The sequence below is a fragment of the Cyprinus carpio genome, chromosome B2 (assembly GCF_018340385.1).
Source record: "Cyprinus carpio isolate SPL01 chromosome B2, ASM1834038v1, whole genome shotgun sequence".
In the NCBI taxonomy this organism is placed as follows: domain Eukaryota; kingdom Metazoa; phylum Chordata; class Actinopteri; order Cypriniformes; family Cyprinidae; genus Cyprinus; species Cyprinus carpio.
The window spans coordinates 30,356,846-30,379,377 of record NC_056598.1 but is presented as its reverse complement, the minus strand read 5'-3'; the positions used below and the strand labels follow the sequence as shown (position 1 = coordinate 30,379,377).

Sequence of the window (22,532 nt, the reverse complement as noted above, 5' to 3'; positions counted from 1 at the left end):
GAAATAACAAAAAGTAAATAAACTAAAAATGGTAAATGAAAAATAATTAAAAACTAAGCAGGTGTATTAAAAAAACACACACAAAAACTAGTGAAATGAGAAACACAACAAAATTACTAATATTTTAAAATGATAACAGAAAATATAAAAATTAAATCTTTTTCAGAATATTAACAAAAACTTTCATAGTATATGATGTTTTTTTTGGTGCAATTTTTTCGAGAAATAAATCAATACTTTTTTTTTTTTAAAACACTGTAGAATATAAGAATGCATCAAAGTAAAATCATTTTGATAAAAATTTAGCAATTTTGACTAAACTAAACTATTTAGAGATACTTTATTATTAAAATATAAAACAATATAAACAAGCTAAAACAGAATTTGAAAAAAAAAGATTTCATTGGGCTCTAAAAATGTTATTTTTGTTAAACGTTTAATAAATTGTTGTTAACTGGTATGTTTTTTTATTATTTTGATTAATTAGACATGCTTTTTGATTTCTAAAATTTAATGTAACAATTAAAACACAATCCAGAAAACAAGCAGAATTTGGGGGAAATTCATTTTATAGGGACCTAAAAATGTTTCTATTTGTTAAAAAAAAAAAAAAAGTAATTGTTGTTTGTATAAGTTCCTTTATTTCTATTAATTAGACATATTTTTTTATTACTAAAATTTTATTTAACCATAAAAACAGAATTGAGAAAAATGAAAACAAGAAAAAATGGAATTCAGAAAAAAATTAAAATGGCAAAATTTAGAAACTGGGCCTTAAAAATGTAATTATATTTAAGTGCATTAAGTAAAAACAACTTTAATCTGTGTTATTTTAATATTATTTACATACTATTATAGTTTTAAAAAAATTAATTATAAATTAGCTTTAAAAAAACAAATTAAAATGTTTTTATGTTACCTTGGCAACTAACTAAAATAAAATAAGTTGAAGTTACTAAAAAGTCACTAAAACTGAAATTAAAATAATGTTACATTTAAAAACTAGCAACTCTTTTTTATGTTTTCTGTTTTAATTTTAGTTTGTTTCAGTCAGTGTGTTTTGTGCTTTTGTCATTGTTATTGATTTTTTTTTAAATATATATTTTTAAATATAACTTTTAAATAAACTGTTGTTAAATTGTATAAGTTTCATGATTGCCCTTTATAAGGCATTGTTTTTGTGAAAGCATGAGCCCTACTCAAGTGTAAATTAGTTGCTCGTCATCACTGAGAGATGATTCGTCAGCGTTGCTGAGTGTTAGTCAGAGAAATCAAGCTCAGGTTCAGCGGGAGGAAGTCAGGACAACGAGAGGAGGAAGTTGAGATCATTGATGTTATTCCGTCAGCTTCAGCTGAGACTGTGATCTCCGTTTGTCGAGGAGGCACCGAGCGTTAGAGTTTGAGGATTGAGTTGGCGTCCTCTCTGCCCTCCTGTCTTCATTAATACAGATACTGTACCTTGTTTGGCCCAAACTGAACATGGCAGCATTAATGTTTAACAGCAAATGGAAACTTACAGTAGGCCTGTCGCCTACATTATTAAAGTCCATTTTCCATGAAGGCAGAATTTCGGCTCTGTCCCAGTGGAAGCTTCATAATTGAGGGTTGAAAGCTTAAGATGGAAAGCCAGAAACTGGAAAAGTGCAACCACACTGTTCACTTAAGCACACTTACTGTACTGTATGCTCCAGGGCTTCTGCTGATATACAAGAAATACCAAAACCACCCAATATTTGTGAGCTGTTTTATTATGTGAAGTGTTTCAAACCACTCATTTGTGAGGGTTCATTTAAATTAGGATGCTGCCTTGGGCCAGAAACTAATGCAGCCGCTAGCGTTTGGCCTGCAGCCGTACAAGCAATGGGTTATTAGCTTCTATCGATGCAAGATTGATTTTGTGCAACGTTGCATTGAGAAATGTGACGGCATGCAGTTCATAACTGAACGCAAGCACAAGTGATTTTATCTCACAGTTCAGAGTCTTTTTTCCCTCATAAATCTGAGCTTATATCTAACAATTTGGACTTTGCAAATTTGCAATTTTGCAGGTGGAAAAGTCAGCATTGCGAGCTAGAAACTCAGAATTACAAAATGTAAATTTCAAACTATTTTCAAATTTTTCCACCACGGGATAAAAAAAATAAAAATTATCCAAATTGTGAGGGGATGTCAGATGTCAGAATTACGAGGAATTCTATTCACACTTACCTTTTTTATTGTAATTTTTATTTTTATATCTCATAATTTGGTCTTTTTGAAAAAAACAACAACACAGAAATTGCAAGATATAAACTCAAAAAAGCCAGAAAAAAAGTCAGAATTGTAAAATAATGTTACATTTACCTGTTTTATTTATTTATTATTTTTATATCTCAAAAAATGTAAATATAAAATCTATTTCTGGCATGGAATTTTTTTTTTTTTTTTTTTAGGTGTTTTTGAGTTTTTTGATTTTACAATTCTGACTTTTTTTCTTTGCGGATTATGAATCAAAATTCCAAAGAAAAAAGTCCAGATAGTTAGTTGCAATTTCCTTTTTTATTGTTTTATTCCATGGCAGACACAGGCTTCCATACAAGTGTGTTCAAGCTTGTGTTAAGTATGTTACTGGTATGTATAGTAACTGCATACTAGACAGCAGGGCAGCTCACTAGGAACTTTCTTTTGTAAAATCACTTTTTTAGACATTCATTGTAAAATATCCATTTTGTATGGATTTTGTACAACCACAATTTAATCAGCCATCAGTTAGTTCTCCGGCTGTTATATGAAATTATATTTCAGTGCATTAAGTGAAAACATTTGGGATTTAATTTGTCAGCAGCACAATGTGAACAAAAAATTCTGTGGATGTTAAATTCTGTGATGCGTGTTTAATTAAGGCCAGAATCAGTGTTATGCTATTATAGTATTTCTCAATATTTTGAAATGATAAAATTGCTTTAAATAACTTAAACCTTATTTATTTTAGTTAGTTGCCAAGGCAACACTTCATTTAAAATACTAATACCTAGAGTAATATATTGAAAAATAGCTTTGATTTTTATATTTTCATTTATTTTAATTTTAGTTTGTTTCAATCATTTTGTTTTGTGTTTTTCTATCTATTAATTTTAATATTAATTTATTTTCTATATCAGTTTAAGTTTTGGTCATTTTAAATTTTAGTCATTTTATTTCAGTTAGTTGCCAAGCAACATTTTTTTACAATTTTATTTAAATTTAAGTTTTTCGTCTAATATTTTATTTGATTTTAGCTTTATTTCAATTTAACTAAAACTAGAATCAAAATAATTGAAAAATTGTTTTTAAAAAAATTGTTTGTTATTTTTATATTATCAGTTTTTGTTTTAGTTTCAGTCATTATTTTGTGTTTATTATTTCTTTTTACAGTGGCTTTAATTTGTTTATTTCAGTTTTAGTTTTAGTAATTTTCAAATTTTAGTAACTTTTAATAACTTATTTTTTTCAATTAGTTATCTAGGCAAAATTTCAAATGTTAATTTTAAATTAAAAATGTCCATCTAGTATTTTATTTTTATTTATCTGTAGCTTAGTGCACGATGACCAGTTTAACTATGTAACAGTTTACAGTGTGTAAAGTATATGATGCAAGTGTTTTCAAATCTGTTCATATTTCAAAAGCCATTATTCCAGCCTTAAGTGATGAAATTGGTGCATCTTATCACCTTGAGACACATGATTTGAGGAATCATTCATGAACTGTTGGAGTAACACACTGACATTTGGTTCAGGTCACCAATCTTAAAATGAGCAATAGTACTGAAATTAGTGAATCTTGACCACTAACAGACAAAAGGCAACAGCCTGAAGTCTTAAATGAGCAGATAAGAGCTAGAGTCAAGAGAATATGTAATGAGAGTCTGGCAGACGGTTCGCCGCTCTCTAGAGACAAAACACAGATCTGAAGACAACAACATCTAAATGCACAAGAACATAACTGCTGACTGAATAACCCCACACAGACAGATTAATAATCATCAGTCTCATTTGGAAATGAGTCTTTAATTAATCACTCTCGTTACTGAAAGCGTGTTTTAGTCTCTATCTTGTTAGTGCTGCATATTTGCTTGAGGTAAACAGATGATAATGGAAACAAAAAAGACTAAATTTAAGTAAAAATATATAGTTAAATAGAAATGTTTAAAAATACTGAAAATTACAAAAGCATGAAAGAAAATGAATAAACCTTAAAAATAAAATAAACTTTTAATTCAGAATAATAATAAATACTATAATAGTATAGTCTGAAAAAATACTAATGCAATTAATGTAAAGTTTTAGTGTTATTTTATAATTATTTATGAGCTACTATTATAGTATTTATTAATATTCTCAATTAAATTTTTATTTTATTTATTTTTATTGCAAGTTTTAGTCTCTTTGTTATGTGCTTTAATCATATTTATTAGTTTTGGATTTTTTTATATTACTTTTTAACTTAATTTTAGTTTTGGTCATTTTTGTTTGCCAAGGCATCATTTTTCATCAAAGTTTTGTCAGTTAGTTTTTTCAGCAAATTTTCATATTTTGTTTTATTTCAGTTATTGAAGACTGTTTTGAATAGCTTTATTTTTAGTTAATAACAACACTGGCTGGAATACTCTATATGGCAAACACAAAAAATAATCGATGTCTCATAGTAATGAATTAAGTTTTATTTTAGTATTATTTGTAGGTAATACTATTTATTAATATTTTATTGATTATTTTATTAATACTTTTATTAGTATTTATTTACATTTTGAAGTAGCTTTATGTATAGTTTTAGTTTCAGTCATTTTGTTAAGTGCTTTTGTCTTTTTTTATATTTCTGTTTAACTTTTTTTAGTGCTGTCAAACGATTAATCCTGATTAACTGCATCCAAAATAAAAGTTTTTGTCTACATAATATATGTGTGTGTTCTGTATATATATATATATATATATATACACACACACACACACATGCAGTATATATTTTGAAAATATTTACATGTATTTACATGCATATATTTATATTCATATAATTTATATTATATATAAATGTATTCAATATATAAACATAACATTTTTCTTAAATATATACTGTATGTGTGCGTATTTATACATAAATAATAAATATAACAGTACACACACATATACTATGTAAAGAAAAACTTTTATTTTGGATGCGATTAATCCTGATTAATTATTTGACAGCACTACGTTTTTATTTTTTATTTATTTACTATATATATATATATATATATATATATATATATATCTATATATATATATATAGATTAATTGAGATTAATTGATTTTTTTTTTTAAGTCTTAGTCATTTTGTTATGTGATTTTATTTATATATATTTTTAATATTTCTATTGAACTTTATTTATAATTAACACTAACAGCACTGGTTGTGTTTGTGTTCGTCTCTATAGGACTGATGTCGGGGTGGAGCCACTCGTGGCTGCCCAGTCCTTCAACCGTCACTGATAAATTAATCACCTCCTTTCCGCCCACGAGTTCAGTCACACCGACGACAGTCACACCAAACACCACCAGAGACGGACCTAGCGACAACCAGACCAGTCGACCTGCACAGGACGGTCCGGTGACGGCGGTCGATTGGGTCGTAGTGACCGATACACCCGAGCAGAAAACCCAAACCCCTGAACCCAAAGTCTCCTTCTCGACCGAGAACTTCTCCGGAGAGAGTCGAGTGCTGGAGACGGAGGGCAGCTCGTGGGGCGACACGTACCCATCATCCCCAACACCGCTGACGGTGGAGACGACAAGCACAGGTTCCTTCTCCACCTCCGCACACGGACTCGAGGCTCGTGGAGAAATCCAATACAGACGCAGAAACAAACCCAAGAGACTCAACCAGAGCACCACAGAGACGACCACGAGTGGCACCCAGAGCATAACGACTTCCTCCACTGTGATGTCCAGCACTGGAGACACTGTGACGACCCTCTCGACGTCTGCAGACCAGACTCAGACATCAAGCTTCGTCACGACGGTCCCCAGCGGCGTAGAGCAGGATCTGACCAGCACCGAGGCCATCGGGAAGAACAGCTCCACTGGAGAAGATGGTAACTGATCTAATTTATCATTTTCACTAGAGTGATAAACGATATCATATCAACATTCACCGTTTCAATTGAAGAAAAACTACCATCAAAAACACATTGAAACTCAAAGAGCAAACCTAAATAAATGCTTGGTTTAACTTGAAGAAATTATGACAGAAATAAATTACTTTTCAAAAAAACTTGAGAAAACTGCCATCAAAAATTGAGAAAAACTAGCATCAAAAACACACTAAAACTCAACGAGCAAACCTAAATAAAAGTGAAGAAATTATGACAGAAATATATTACTATTGAGAAAAACTTGAGAAAACTACCAACAAAAATTGAGAAAAACTAGCATCAAAAACACACTAAAACTCAAAGAGAAAACCTAGATAAAAGTTTGGTTTAACTTGAAGAAATTATGACAGTAATATATTACTATTCTATACTAAAATCTTCTTCTCAGAGTAGTAATAACAATACTCATACATCAAAAGGAATATCATACCAACTGATATTTCATCCCTGTTTTAATTTACACTGTTCTGTTGCACAGCACCTTATTTGACAGAAAATAAAAATGCAAAGTTTGTTGTCAATGAATGGTTTTCTTTTTTTATTTTAGTTTTATTAATTCATTTCATTAGACAATGTATTTGATACATTTGTATTAAATCTTAAAACACAGAATTCAGAAAAAAAGAAAAACGCTTAACATACTCCTGAAGTACCTTATGTATGATATTTTAAAGATCACATTCAGAATATACACCTTGTTGATGATGCATATAATATACAGGAAAGCAGGTGAACCCAGAACATGAACACAATTCTCTAAATTGCACATTAAGTACTTTACTTCTAATGGTTTATAACTTTGCACATTGCATTCATATTCTGTGTTCATCTGCTGTCCTATACAAAGTATGTTTTATTAATAAGATGTATACAGAATTTGATTCTCCAGTATCAACGTTTTATTACATTAAGCCATAAGTGTTTTCTTTACAATGGTTTTCTATGGGAAAACACTACCATATAAAATTCCATGTAATTGCCTAAATTGCATCTAGTGTTAATGAAAGCTAATCAAACACAAAAGCTTTGTTTATATAGTCTTTTTATGTAATGGAGAAAACATCACAGAATCACCTAAGTGTAAAATTAACAATTTAACGACAAATCTAAACCAACGCTTGTATTTTTCAAGGTTACCAGCTGATTTTAGGAACGGAATGAACAAAGCTAAATTAACTAGCCATTTCCAAAACAAAAGGAGGTTTGTATGTGTCTGACAGTTCAGTAAGCTTTAAAGCTTAAAGTAAAAATGTCAGATAACAGCATAGCTTCTCAGCGCAGCGATTTGATTGGCTAGTTGAGCTGTCAGTCATTTATCTGTAATGAGGTCAACTGATTGTGGAAATGCCAAAACGTTGTGTCAAAATACCTTTAAATCTGACATGTATGGTGTCAAACATTGTTTATAACCCTCAAATAGTGCTAAAAGCTGTATATTTCAGGCTGAACAGCCAATGCACAAGTGCAGAGTAGAGCAAAAGCTGAAAGCCAGCTTAGAATAAACACCAGGCAGTGACTTTGCTGATTGGCTGTTGAATATTGAAGGCGGGGCTTAGAGTCACCATATTTGGTGTTCCAATTTCTCTCTTTCATTGCTGTTTCTGGTGGTTTTATACAGTCTTTTGATCAGAAAGATATGTTATTAATCTGTGAATCAGATGTGGCAGGGCGCTGGATGTCCAGGTGCGGGAAAGAGCCTCTTGTTGGCTTTAATTATGTGATGAGTGTGTGCTTGGGTGGAGAGCTCACTCAAATGAATATTCAAATTGGTTTCATGAATATTAATGAGCCATTTCCACAGATTTGCTTTTAATGGTGAGAGTTGTTATAGTGAAGAGGCTTATAGCCATTTAGGGATATTTGGATGTCAGAATGGATGTTGGTGAGACAAACAATAGGTTTCACAGCAGTTCTGCTAATTGTCTGGTGTAGCAACCAAACCTTGATAATTAGTGAGGACATGCGACATAATTACAAAACTTATTAGCTTTGCTCATGAATATTAATAACATTTGGATTGTTGTGGACTTAAGGTCAGTGATGAACTTTTTTTTTTATTACTGATTTGAAAGAAAATATGATATATTGACTAATCTAGATGATATGCAGTCTATGTCTGTTCAATCACTCGTCTGCCAATATGATTTACATTTATGGATTTTAACAGCAAATACTGACATATGCTTTTATTTGTGATGTAGTTTGAACTAAATAAGCACATTATGTAATTTAATTAAATGTTTTCATTAATTTACAGCGCTACTTATAAAATAGTATTCGATATAATCATTAATATGAGTATAAATGTATATATATATATATATATATATATACATATATATATATATATATATATAATTTTTTAAAAAGTAAAATACGATATTAGATATAAGAATATTGTAAAATAAGTATAATATTTATTAAAACAAAATTAAAAGACATGATTTCTAATAGAAGATATAATATATTATGTGTATTTACTATAAATGTTATATCTAATTATTATTATAAATCTTAACATTATTTATACACACACACACTAAATATACTATATAATATATTTTTTATTTTATATATTTAAAAACATACTGTATATAATTAATTTATTGTTTAATTAATTAATTTATTAAATGCATATTATATTATATTATATTATATTATATTATATTATATTATATTATATTATATTATATTATAATTTAATTAAGTATAATTTTTATCTCCAAAAAAAAAAAAAATGGTAATGAGATTTTGGTCATCTCTGAACTATAGAAAAGAATCTTAAATAATGGTTGCTGTGCCTCAGGCTCACAGTGCTGCACTAATTCATTTAGATTCAGTGTGTGTTTTAGTGTGTGTGTGTGTGTGTGTGTGTGTGTGTGTGTGTTTGTGTGATCTTATATGTTGGTCTCCAGTCATTCTCTCTGCTTTCACTCTTGTGTTGAAGGACATCTTGCTTCTAACTGGTTTTTCCACCTCAGACAGACAGCGAGGCGGCTCAGTAGGGTTCAGACCAGAGCCGTCACGTCCATGAGGACTGATTTAGCTGCTGGTGTTATAAGCAGCAACACTGACACAAACTGATGTCTCTGGCTGGATTTGACCTTCAGTGTTACAGCAGCTGCCAATCACATGAGGCCTGTGGGCTGAAACACACTCACGTCTGTAGCACCAGCACTTACACACCAGTGTTTTAATACATGGGTTTGCTCTGAGTAACAGTAATAGTGATGCTTAACTAGTCATGTGACGCATCATATCCAGCTCGTTTTGGTCTGTTTCAACTTGAATATGATGATAATAGAATTATATAAAAAAAACTATTATTATTATTATTAAACCCAACAATTAATATTATTATTATTAACTAAAGCTATTTTTGTATTAAATATATAATGATGTAATGTAGTTATAGGAATTATATTTAAAACAACAACAAAAATAATTTATATTTTTTATGTATTATTATTATTATTTAAAATATTAAACATAATAAACAATGTTACAATTGTAATATTTAACAAAAATTGAGTATTTAAAGAATTAATATAATACTGATAATATAGTTTTTATCATAAAGTAAAACTGAAACATAAAACATTTAAAATAGAAATATTTAAATAAATTATAAATAATGATATAATTTTATATAATATAATATAACAAAATATTAAAATAAATGTATTTCAACTAGTTGCTGATGCAATATTTCTCATTTTTATTTAGTTTGTCTTGAAGTACTAAAATAACTAAAACTAAAACTGAAATAAATTATACGTGTTTTTTTTTTTTTTTTATGATGTGTTTTTTTTGTGTGTGTGTGTGTGTGTGTGTGTGTGTGTGTGTGTGTGTGTGTGTGTGTGTGTGTGTGTGTGTGTGTGTGAGAATAATGACAAAAACACCCACAAAATTATTAAATTAATTTATGAAATAATTATTTAACTAAAATTAAAAGAAACATATGTTATATATAAATATATATTTTAAAAAAGCTTATATTAGTGTTCTAAAATAAATGAATAAAAATTAACATAATATATACATTTTAAAAGTTAATGAAAATGACAAAAAAAAAACACTCGCAAAAGTATTACCTAATTTAAATCAAATTAAAAGGAAAACAGAAAATATAAAAATAAAAATAAAATAAATATATGAATAGAAACTATAATAGTATATCAATATCAGTGGTCTAAAACTTACGATATGTTTAGATCAGTTTTATTTTGAAATTAAGACAATTACCTCCTGAGTATAAATGTTGTATTTGTTAAAGTGTGATATTTGAATCACAGGGTTTTTGTATTAATTATGAGTGACGTGTTAGTAATATCTTTGAAGTGTTTTGAGGAAGATTGTGCGAGTCCTCTGCTGCTGTTGTGGTAATTTGATGATGTGTAAGTAAATTTGCAGCTGTGTAAACACGGAATTAAATCAGTCTTCCTGATGGGTAATTGTTTACCGTGATTAGCACACTCACACAGAGTGCAATATTTGCATGTCGCTCTTTTAAAAATCACCTCGCACATTTGCAGTTGCACTCTTAACCTCACAAAGCAATTATATAGTGTCAGATATAGTTCTCTGTGTATATCATCATGCCCTGCTGGTGTGACCTCAAGGATGTGGCTCATTTGCATGTGTGGTAAAAACAACCCAATGAAGCAATTAGGGCCGAAGGGATGGTTTGCTGCTGTAATGAAGGGAAACAGGCCTAACAGAGGAGGGGGCGTGGCCTGCGGAGTGAGAGGATGATTGGCGGCTGCTTGCAGCACAGTTGCCATGACAACAGATCCTTAGTGCATCCAAGAGAAAAGTATTCATAATGTCCATCAGTGTAAGAGAGAGAGTGGAAAAGACAGACTAACAAATAGTTAGAAAAGAAATATAATTATACTGATAGTCCCGCTCTAAACTCACACGACTGGTTGAGCGGTTCGTTAATTCACACAGAATTTCACGGTCAGTGATGTAAATGACAGTAACAGTGAACCGATCCTGGACTGTGATCTTTATGTAAATTGTATTCTTGTAATATTTGAAGCTGTTTACGTTCAGTAATCACGCAGAAAGAGTCCCATATATGCACGCACACACACACGCATGCACACACACACACACACACATACACACACACACACACACATTAAATACATACACTACATTTAGTAAAGACACATTAGTAAAGTACACTGCCATTCAAAATTTGGGTTCAGTAAGATTTTTGTATGTTTTTAAAGAAGTTTCATATGCTCATAAAGGTTGCATTTATTTGATCAAAAATGCAGTAAAAACAGTAACATTTTGAAATATTATTACAAATTAAAATAGCTGTTTTCATATGAATATATTGTAAAATATAATTTATTTCTGTGATCAGCATCATTACTCCAGACTTCAGAGTCACATGATCCTTCAGAAACCATTCTAATATGCTCTAATATTTCTGTTGAAAACAGTTGTGCTGTTTTTTTTTTTTCCTTTTTCGTTTTTTTTTTTTAGGAACCTGTGATGCTTTTTTTAGGATTCTTTGATGAATAAAAAAAAAGTGCATGTACTTAAAATAGAAATCGTCTTGTGACAATATACATTTCCATTCAAAAGTTTGGGGTCAGTAAATTATTATTATTATTATTATTTTATTTTATTTTTTTTTAAGAAATTAATACTTTTATTCAGCAAGGATGTGTAAAATTGCTAAAAAGTAACAGTAAAGACTTTCTATTTTGAGGCTACTAAAGATTTGTATTTTGAATAAATGTTGTTCTTTGTAATTTTTTATTCATCAAAGAGTGAAAAAATTATCACTTTTATTTTAAATTGTAATATTTCACAATATTACCTTTTTTTTTTTTGATCAAATAAATGCAGCATAGAGCATAAGAGGCTTCTTTAAAAAGTATAAAAAAAACGTACAAATCCCGAAAATTTGAACAGCAGTGTAAATATAAATATAATTTACATAAATAAAATATATCTATATATGCATTTAAAAAAAAATCACATTGTTCACAAAAAAGGTGCTTTTTTCATCAGCTATTTTCATTAGAGCAACTTAAACTATAAACGTCTCTCTTTGTTTTGCATGGATGAAATAATGTTTAGAGTGACATGAGTGAGAGTAAGTGATGACTGAATGTGTGAAAGACTGTGTCTTTAAATGTATAACACGTATATATGACCTTGATTCTGTGAACCACTTTCAGTCACACAGGTTTTCTGCCCGCTGCGTCTTCGATTCTCTCTCTGTTTGTATGTATATGGTGAGGTGAGATTGACACAGCGCAGGTCAGTGGTGAAACTCATTCAGAGCTGTATTAGAATGAGCCCTTCTCTGAAACTCATTGCTGGAAACCCATTACAAGCCTCAATGATCGCACACACACGGCTCAGGTATGTGTGTGTGAGGGGTAATGAAGAGAGACTCTAGAGAAAGCAGGACTGAATGATAGTGTTGTGTGTTCAGACTGAATGTCATCAGAACGTCTGCTTCACTTTGCAGTTTATTCTACTGAAGATCTGCCCACTTGACATGGAAACTGACCAATCACAGCTCGTCTTTTATGTGACGTTTAGGTGTGAATCTAAAACTGATGAAACCACGATAATAGACCAGCATGCAACATAATGTAAAAACATTCCTCAATTCTTGGAAAATGCCTATATTTAGACCTACATTTGCTGTTGCTCTAGAAATGATAAATATTGAAAGTTTAACATGCATAAACTTACTGGAATATGTTCTTTAACTTTCCGCTGTGTCTTAACGCTTTGAAAGATACTGAAGAGTTTTGTCATTCCAGTGGCTTCGCTGCAAATGTGTTTTTATCTGGTTTTATGGGAACATTCTTAAAATAAGATACAGTTACTTTAGTTTAAGATATTAAAACTAAGAGTTTATGCTTAAAACGAGAACAAATATTTTTCTGACCCCACTGGCAGATATTTGTTTTTTATGCATAAATTAATTTTGATCTTTTTTTATTTTATGTCTTTGTTTAGATATTTTTACTGAAAAGCAAGACAAAAATACTGAAGAAAAAAAATCACTTTTTGCAGTATAATTCTTCCTCAAAAGCATAATTATAGCTGCTTGGAAACTTGTACATTTTTTTAAATAATTGTATGTTGTTGTTTTTTTTTTGTTTGTTTTTTAAAGAATATATTTTAATTTAAATAGAATAATTTTATATAATACAAATAAAAATTATAATAATAATAATAATTATTATTATTATTATTATTAAATATATTAACCAAAATAAAAAAAATTCTATTACAATATTTTTAAAAATTTAATAATATACTACTACTTCTAATGTTAATAATAATAATAATAATAATAATAATAATTATTATTATTATTATTATATAATAATTATAAATAAGTATAATTGTTTTATCATTATTAAAATTTAAATGCTTATATTTATAGCTTTTTCAAACTTTTTACCGTTCAGCTCTTAAAGTTTCTCTTTTGTTCATGAAGTGCATATATTTATTTATTTAAATCACAGCCTTTATGATCTGATAATCACACTAAGCCATATTGCAATTTGGTTTTATTTATAACACACCTAAACAAAAACTGAATTTAATACTGCTATGTAGTGCTGTCTAAACGAATCATCGCTGTTATTACTGCTAATATTAGTGTTTATGGTATCATTATGGCAGGGAGTTTAGCACCAGGTAAACGTACAAATCTCATTCCTGTCAATAATGTGCCAGTGCTTTAACGTAAGACAGATGATGTTTGGAAAACTGGACTCATTTAGCAAGTTTTGGGCCTCGCTGTCGTGTGACTAAACTCTCTTTAGGGCGTTCAGGACTCGCCACGGCCGTCTTTCAGCGGGTCACGCGGGTCACGTATGTCTGCGAGTGTGTGCCAGCTTCATAATCACACACAGATTGTGATGGATCACCTCCAGAGCGTCACTGACACCAGACCCTGTGTGTGTGTGTTTTCTGTTTAACAGCAGACGACAGATGCAGCTGTCTGCACGGAGGGACGTGTCTTCCTCACGGAGAGGGTTTCCGCTGCTTCTGTCCACAGGGTTACGCAGGAGAGAGCTGTGAAATCGGTGAGCAAATCCAGAGTTTAAAGGAACGTTCACCTAAAAATAAAAATTTGCTTAAAGCTTATTCACCCTCAGGCCATCCAAGATGTGTGTGAGTTTGTTTCTTCATCAGATTTGGAGAAATGTAGCATTGCATCAGTGTCTCATCAATAATTGCTCTGCAGTGAATGGGTGCCGTCAGAATGAGAGTCCAAACAGCTGATAAAAACATCACAATAATCCACAGCACTCCAGTCCATCAGTTAACATCTGGAGAAGACAAAAGATGTCTGTTTGTAAGAAACAAATCCATCATTAAGACGTTTTTATCTTCAAACTGTTGTTTCCAGCTAAAATATGAGTCCATAATCCATAACAACACTTCCTCCAGTGATAAAGCCCATCTCTTGTTGTCTCTCACATTAAAATCCAGCCACATATTTGTTTAGAGCTGTTTAAACGGTGCTTGATCTGTGCAGATTTCTCTCCTGATTCACACCAGAACACTTTTTCACTGGAGGAAGCATTATTATGGATTATAGACTCTTATTTTAGTTAAAAATGTCTTAATGATGTATTTGTTTCTTACAAACACATAGTTTTTGTCTTCTCCAGATGTTCACTGATGGACTGGAGTGCTGTGGATTACTTGTGGATTATTGTGATGTTTTTATCAGCTGTTTTGACTCTCATTCTGACGCACCCATTCACTGCAGAGCATCCATTGCTGAGACACTGATGCAATGCTACATTTCTCCAAATATGATGAAGAAACAAACTCATCCATATCTTGGATGACATGAGGGTGAATAAGCTTTTAGCAAATTTTTATTTTTAGGTGAACTGTTCCTTTAAAACCCTTGACAGAAATGTTTCTGTACACACTAGGATAAGTGGATGTGTAATTGTTGTTGATAGTTTGTAGCAGGTCAAAGTGTCAGTGGAGAATTCATGAACCTTCTGTGCTGTGTTTAATCTTGTACAGTCTGTCCACTTGCCCTTTACTTTTTATAAAGAAGTGTAAAAACAGAAGACTGTCTTTAAATAGCAAAGCCTGATTTCACAAGGAGCTCATGTTTCCCAGGTCTTGGAAAACTTTAAAATAGTGATTTATTTTTGGAGAACTGAGATTGCTTTGTGTATCTCTATAAATGATTTAACAGTCCTTCAGTTGCCACTGATATCTGGAAACTTTATGAAATTACATAAACCAAAATGTCTGGGAATCCTTAATCTATTAAAGAGTAATTCACACCAAAATGTCTAGAATATGATTTTTTGTTTTCAGTCCTTAACCAGTAATTATGAAGAACTGGAAAGGCCATTTAAAAATCATTCAACTTCGCTGTTACAAAAGAAAGTGTGGATGTATAAATGTTGTAGATTCTGATTTTAATATCATATTCTTGTTACTGAAATCTGCATTAATAATTAGAGGAAAATGTTATTTACATTTACATTTACATTTATGCATTTCGCAGACGCTTTTATCCAAAGCGACTTACAGTGCATTCAGGCTAACATTTTTTACCTAACAATGTTAGAATATTTTTATTTTCATTTTATTTTTTATTTATATTTTGAGATGTTTAGGAAAAATGAAAATAGACACAAATGATCACCCAGTACAGTGTAGTACATTTCAGTGTTATTTTATTTATTTATTGTAGCTTTTGTTTTTATTTTTTTATTTATTTATATTTTGTTTTATTTTTATTTTCTTTATTAATTAGTTTTCATTTTGATTTTAGTTTAAGCTTTAGTCACTTTATGTGCTTTTGTCTTTTTTTTAGTTTTGATGTTTTTTTTTATATTTTTATTTAGCTTTATTTTTAAGTTTTAGTTTGTTTGTTTTTTACTTATTTTGGTCAGTTGCCATGGCAACATTTCTACATTTGATTTTAAATTTTTCCCCTCTACTCTAATATTTTATTTTATGTAAATTACTGCAAACTATTTTTAATCATTTAAGCTGACAAAAACCCAGTAAGAGTTTAAGCATTTTCTCTGAATAACGCCTCTGTGTTTAACAAATCCAGTTATTGAGAAGGATTCTGGCCCAGCTGTCATGTACACAGAAGTCAATACTGAGGTCAGAGGTCAAGCAGTCCATCATGTGAGACACGAGGGTAGGCGTTTGGGGGTCAGAGGTCAGGGGAAGGCTGACAGGTTTATATTGACCTCTTCACATTTACTGCAGTGTGTTCTGAGACAGTAATGACAACAGTGAGATGAAGGCCAATGCTAACTCACTTTGAGTTTTTATTATGATTAAATGACAAATCTAATTGCTTTAAATTAGCATGTTGGGCTGGTAACAAACGTTTCTAGTAGATATTTTAGCACAATAGTTCATCGCTCACCTTTATGATTGTCTTTCTTCTGTGAAGCACAAAAGAAGATGACGGTGTCTGTCTGCATTCGCTCTCATTGTGTGGAAATGATGTCTCCTTAGTGTTCAGCAGAAGAAAGAAACCACAGAGCGAGTAAAAGATGAGGATGTATATACTGTACATTTGCAGTATGATTTGTTTTCATGACTGAGATGTTAAACAGAGCAGTGATGGGGAACTGGAGCTCATGTAGATACACAGCACTTTCAGAGGCTCAACGTGAAATCATCTGCATAATGCATGAGCCGATTCAAATATTCATGAAGAGCAGAAGAACCTTGCGAGTCTTTAAGAAACAGGATATGACCTCAGTAGCTGCTTTTCCTTTTTACTGATGAATATCAACATGACTGATCGTGGAAATCAAGTGTACAATGGTCAAGCGCTGCACACTTGTTAAATGTGATATTTAGAGGTGAATCTTTTCAAACATTATTTTATTATAGTTATAAAAAGTTATAAAAAGTGTAAACATTTCTTTACATAAAGCAGTTGCATTTATTTTTGTGCTTTACTCAAAGTATTTAGTATTTATACATTTTATTTATTTTACTTATTTTTATGAATATTAATCAATAATAATATGGATATTCTTTTTATATGTAATTTATAATAATGTATTAATTAATGTATAACTGTATTACAATAAAGAGAATTTAATATTGTGCTTTATTTATTATTGTTTATTCATTATTAGATCTTATTTTTAGATTTTCTGTTTTAGTTTTGTTGTGTTTCGACTTTTTTCTTAATTTTTTAATGTCTTTTTAGTATTTATTATTTTTAATTTATTTTACTTAGTTTTAGTTGTTGTTATTTTATATTTATTATTAATAAAAAATATGAATATTCATCAATAATGATATGAATACTCATTTTTAGATTATTAATTAGTAATTTATTTATTAAGATATATATATATATATAATTTTATGTATTAAAAAAATAATAAATACATTTTTTATCAGTTCTGTTTTGTGTAAAGAAGAAAAGTGTTTTTACTATCACATTTTTTTTGTGGATAGTTTTTTATGCCTTTTAAGGTAGATTTTTACTTTCTAATTTTGTAATTCTTAAATAATTCCTTTTTTTTTGCCTCAGTGGCTCATTAGATTTCGTAGTAAAAATTACTGTATTACAGTAAAAATATCTGGTATACAGTGGATTTTAAATTGAATATAAAATCAATATATTATTCAAATATGTAAATCAATTATTTTTTATTTAATAAAAATCAAAGGCAGTACAACAAATGCTCCCCTAAACATAATTACTTTATAATTAAAAATATAAAAATATATGTATATTTATTTTTACACCTTGTGGAGAGATCCATAATTGTAATGAAAATAACGTCTATCATTACTGAAAAACATGATTGGAAAATCCACTTAATATTAAAGTGTCTTTGTTTTGCTGTATGTCATAATTTACATAAGTATAATAGTTAATTACTTTAATGATGAAATATGACCCAGATATGATCTTGAGAGGCTTCTTGAGACTAATTTTCTTCCAGTCACTTTTAAAGCCCCATGAAATGATGCGATGAACACGACGATCAAATCCGCAACGCATTAAGTTTCTTAAAACAACCTGAGCTCAGAATAAAGCCTTCCCATGATCCTCTGCTCGTCTGATATCCACTTAAAGCCTAAAAACTTCAAGAAGTTCACGAGCAGCAGTTTGGGACTTTGTGACTGACGCGTTACACAAACTTTTAAGACTTCCCACTTTATCTTTTCAAGCTCCTCTGATGACAACTTTTTTGCAAGCCTGACAAACGCCGAGCCTCAGAAGTGTTTGCTATATTGGGAAGCGTCTGCGTTAATGTCCTATAAACAGTCTCCAGATCTGCTGCTGAGTAATCCTGTATGGAGCTGTAAAGCGCTTACACAGGCCTGTGACAGATGCTAAACTATGCTTTCACTGTCTACTCGCTTTAACCCAGATATTACTGCTCTATGATCTACAGTCCTACAGCGTTCACCCTCATGTTGCTCCAGACCTGCTCTTTTCCATGCAGTGACCCTGACAGGACAGTGATTAATTCTGTTACACTCTAAAAACAACATACAACAGTTTATCTGAAATGTGCTCTATATTCCAGTGTTGTTTTAGCATATTATTGTGGTTTTTGTTCAAATTTTGAATTAGATTTTATTAGATTATTTACTTTAGTTAACCGTTTAGTTATTTTGTGTTTTTGGCATTTTTATTAGTTTTTAGTAGCAGGATGTTCTGTTATTTATACTGCTTTATGCAAATAGTGGCAGTTATGTGCATCTCAGTATTGTAGTACATTATAAAAGAGTGCGCAGTAATAACGTATTGAGTGTAAATTATAATTTTGATTCAAATTATTAAATGGATGCCACCTTAGTGGGAAAATAAAGCCCTCTCCACAACTTTTTGACTATTTTCTTAATTTCTATTGAAGATAAATGCCTTTCCGATGTGATATGAGATTTGAAAGGGAGGAAAAAAGTTCGGCAAAAGGGTTCGAACTCTTCGTCAAAGAGACTGTGATATACTGTCAAATTTGAAGGAATTTTTCTGTATTTATTTTTTACAGGTTTTTTCAGTATTTTGAATTTTACATTTCATTGCATTGTGTTTTAGAGTTAAATAGAAATGTCCATAAAAATAAATGGATGATATCGTGTGTAATGAGCTGTATTTTTTACAGTGTACCAAAAAGTTTTTTTTTTTTTTTTTAATACTGTAGTTTTAGTTTACAATAACAACAAATTGAGCTTGTATATATTAATATCCATATGTATGCAGATGTTTGCTGAAGTCAGTGTATTTACAGACCCAAATAATTTGAATGTGTGTAATTTATTTCTACTAGGGAACTTTGGGAGAATTGTTTGAGAGCAAATTAATATTTAAACAGAAGAGCTCAGAAGTAGTTTTGCTCTGGGACACAGTGATGCTTTCTGACTCTGTGATGACTGTTTCATATTTCAGATGTGGATGAGTGTCAGTCGAACCCCTGTGAGAATGGCGGCACCTGTATCGATAAAGAGGACTCGTTTGTGTGCCTCTGTTTGCCGAGTTACAGCGGAGACCGATGTGAGAGAGGTGAGACGCCCGAGCCTGAACATGAGCTCGGAAAACATCTGCAAACATCCCTCTGTCTGATCCTTTCCCGCAACACGACACACATTCCAGTCAAATTGAAGCAAGCTTTAATATTTAAGCTCTTAAACCAGCCTAAAGGTGCTTCTAAAGGAGCAGCCCACATGAAATATCTCTAGTATTAGTGAAATCAGTGGCTCTGAGATGGTCCTGAGGAGAAAAGGGGAGTGGCCCAGACCTTTTAGCCAATCAGAAACACTCTTTTCCTGTCAATCATTGTGATGTCTTCGGAGGTCTTCACCTTTAAGATGAAGGTTATCCTTGTTGCAAAGCTTTGCTCACCAAGCTGTCAGGCTGGTTTTAAAAGGGTTTTAGGCACATTTTATCTGGTTAAGGTGGGAGATTTCAGAAACACCTTCACTGCATACTTAAATTCTGTTTGTATGCCAAAGTTTTTATTTGCTAATATTACTTGCTTTACTGTGCATTGTTTTACTTATTTACTAAATTAATAAATTGCTGATGCAGTATTATCTTGCATATATTGTGCATGCATTTTAGCATTGTGCAAAAATCTGTCAAATTAATATATTGCATATACAATATGCAGTCATTTTTGCATATATTGCACATGCATTTTGCATTGCATATGAAGTATGCAAATAATATGCATATTTGTATTGTCCAAAAAATGTCAAATTAAAATTTTTCCCATATTGAATATTCACAATGTGCAAAAATCTGTCAAATTAATATATTTTGTATATTTACACAGTATGCAGTAATATCTTGCATATCACGCATACATATTCGTATTGTGCAAAAATAAGTCAAATCAACATATTATGCATTGTGCTAAAATCTAATTAATATATTGCATATGCAATATTCTGTAATATCTTGCATATATCACATATGCATATTTGCATTAAGCAAATGTCAGTCAAATTCATATACTGCATATGCTGTAAAATCTTGCATTTATTGCATATATGCATATTTACATTGTGCAAATATCAGCCAAATTAATATAATGGCTATGCAAAATCTTGCATGAATTGCATAAGTATATTTGATTTGTGCAAAAAATAAGTCAAATTAATTTATTGCATATGCAGCAATATCTTGCATATATTGCAAATGCATACTCGCATGCAAAAATCTGTCAAATTAATATATTTCATATGCAATAATATCTTGCATATATTGCATATGCATATTCGCACTGTGCAAAAATCATTTAAATTAATATACTGCATATACAAAATCAGTCAAATAAAGTACAATAACAATACTGATGGAGTCAGCTAGTAATATCGGCAAGGAAAACAAGCTTTTGCGAGTTCTGCCAGGTCTTTTCATTCCTCTCATAAGTGTTTTACATTGTTTGTCAGTGTCTCAGAATTGTGCTGTGCATGTTGACCACTCTCTCTCTCTCTCTCTCTCTCTTGCTCTCTCTCTCTCTCTCTATCTCTGTAACACATTGTGGCGTTCATCTCAGTGGTTTTGCAGACTCATGAGCATCGCTCACCCTCCTCTGCATCCCATGACGACAGCAACTCTAACGATGATGCATTACTGCTAATAATGGCACAGAACTGCTACACACGAGTGTGATGTCACAACACTGTATCAGACGCATTATTTGGTAGATGCTTCATCATAGTTATGATGCTGTAGAGATTTAGACAGCGTCTGCAGCTGATGGCCATTCGTTTCACAGTCCATTGGATATTTGTGTTTAATCTGAGATGATTCCAATACAGCGTGACAGTAACTGAAAATGGTCTATTTTACTCAAAAAAAAAAAAAATCTTTAAAAGATAATTTTTTGCTGTCTATAATGACACTATATATTTTTTAGTTTCATGTCTCTCATGTCACTCCACACTCTTTTTCTTCTCACATAATAAATCATTTACAGTCATATCAATGTTGTTTATTTTATAAGTATTCATATAATAAGCAGGATCATGTGCAGTCAGCTGGTCATTATCACAAAATAAACCCTATCTGGGTGATACGAGACCCTGCGGTGGGTTTATTTTGCAGTAATGACAGGCTGATTGTACATTATCCCACACTGATTATCCACACTTGCTCGACCGTGGTGTTCAGTGTTTCTTCCGCCCCCTCCACTGATAGAGACTTAATTACATCTGTGTGCTGCTTTAATAGCAGGTCCCTGGTGGCCTTCATTCAGATTTAACCACACAACTCGCACACACACTGCAGGTAGACTGAGTTCTCAGGGCTTTTTAATGATTTGATGAATGTTAATCTGATGGAACCGCAGAATCACGAGCGCAGAGATGGATTATGGGAATGCATAATAATAAAACCAAAGAGGTGAAATGATTCATGCATATGAAAACATTCCTGACGCTTGTTTAGAAAAAGTATGATGGCGATACTGTGTATATCAGTGTGTTTTAGTATCATTGATATAATGTAGCTTATTAATATTTAGAATTCGTTTTTTTTATCATTTTAATTTTAGTTTTATTTTTATGGGTTTTTGACATTTTTATTCATTATTTGTTGTTGTTGTTGCTGTTGCTTCAGATTAATTTATTCATTCATTTCAGTTTTAGTTGTAGTTGTTTTTATGGAAGCCATAACCTTTTATCTCACTAATAAGACTTTTTTTTTTTTTTTTCAGAATTGCAGGAAATAAAAATAAAGATTCTCACAATTAAGAGTTTACAAGTTGCAACTCTGCGTTTTGTCCCTCTGAATTCTGAGTTTACATCTCATTACATTCTGTTTTTTTATTTAATTTTTTTATTAATATATATATATATATATTTATTAATTTAATTTATTTAATTTTTTTTTTTTTTTTTTTT

General features: G+C 30.9%; 1 protein-coding gene across 2 annotated transcripts in view; it reads left to right on the top strand.

Annotated features, from left to right (window-relative positions):
- LOC109095835 (neurocan core protein-like) overlaps nucleotides 1–22,532 on the top strand; it is a 70,505-nt gene that overhangs the window by 41,808 nt on the left and 6,165 nt on the right. For both annotated transcript variants that reach the window (XM_042719099.1, XM_042719100.1), the window contains 3 exons: nucleotides 5,430–6,086; nucleotides 14,126–14,230; nucleotides 19,573–19,686. In XM_042719099.1, coding sequence (XP_042575033.1) covers nucleotides 5,430–6,086; nucleotides 14,126–14,230; nucleotides 19,573–19,686 — 876 coding nt within the window. The remainder of the gene's footprint in view (nucleotides 1–5,429; nucleotides 6,087–14,125; nucleotides 14,231–19,572; nucleotides 19,687–22,532) is intronic.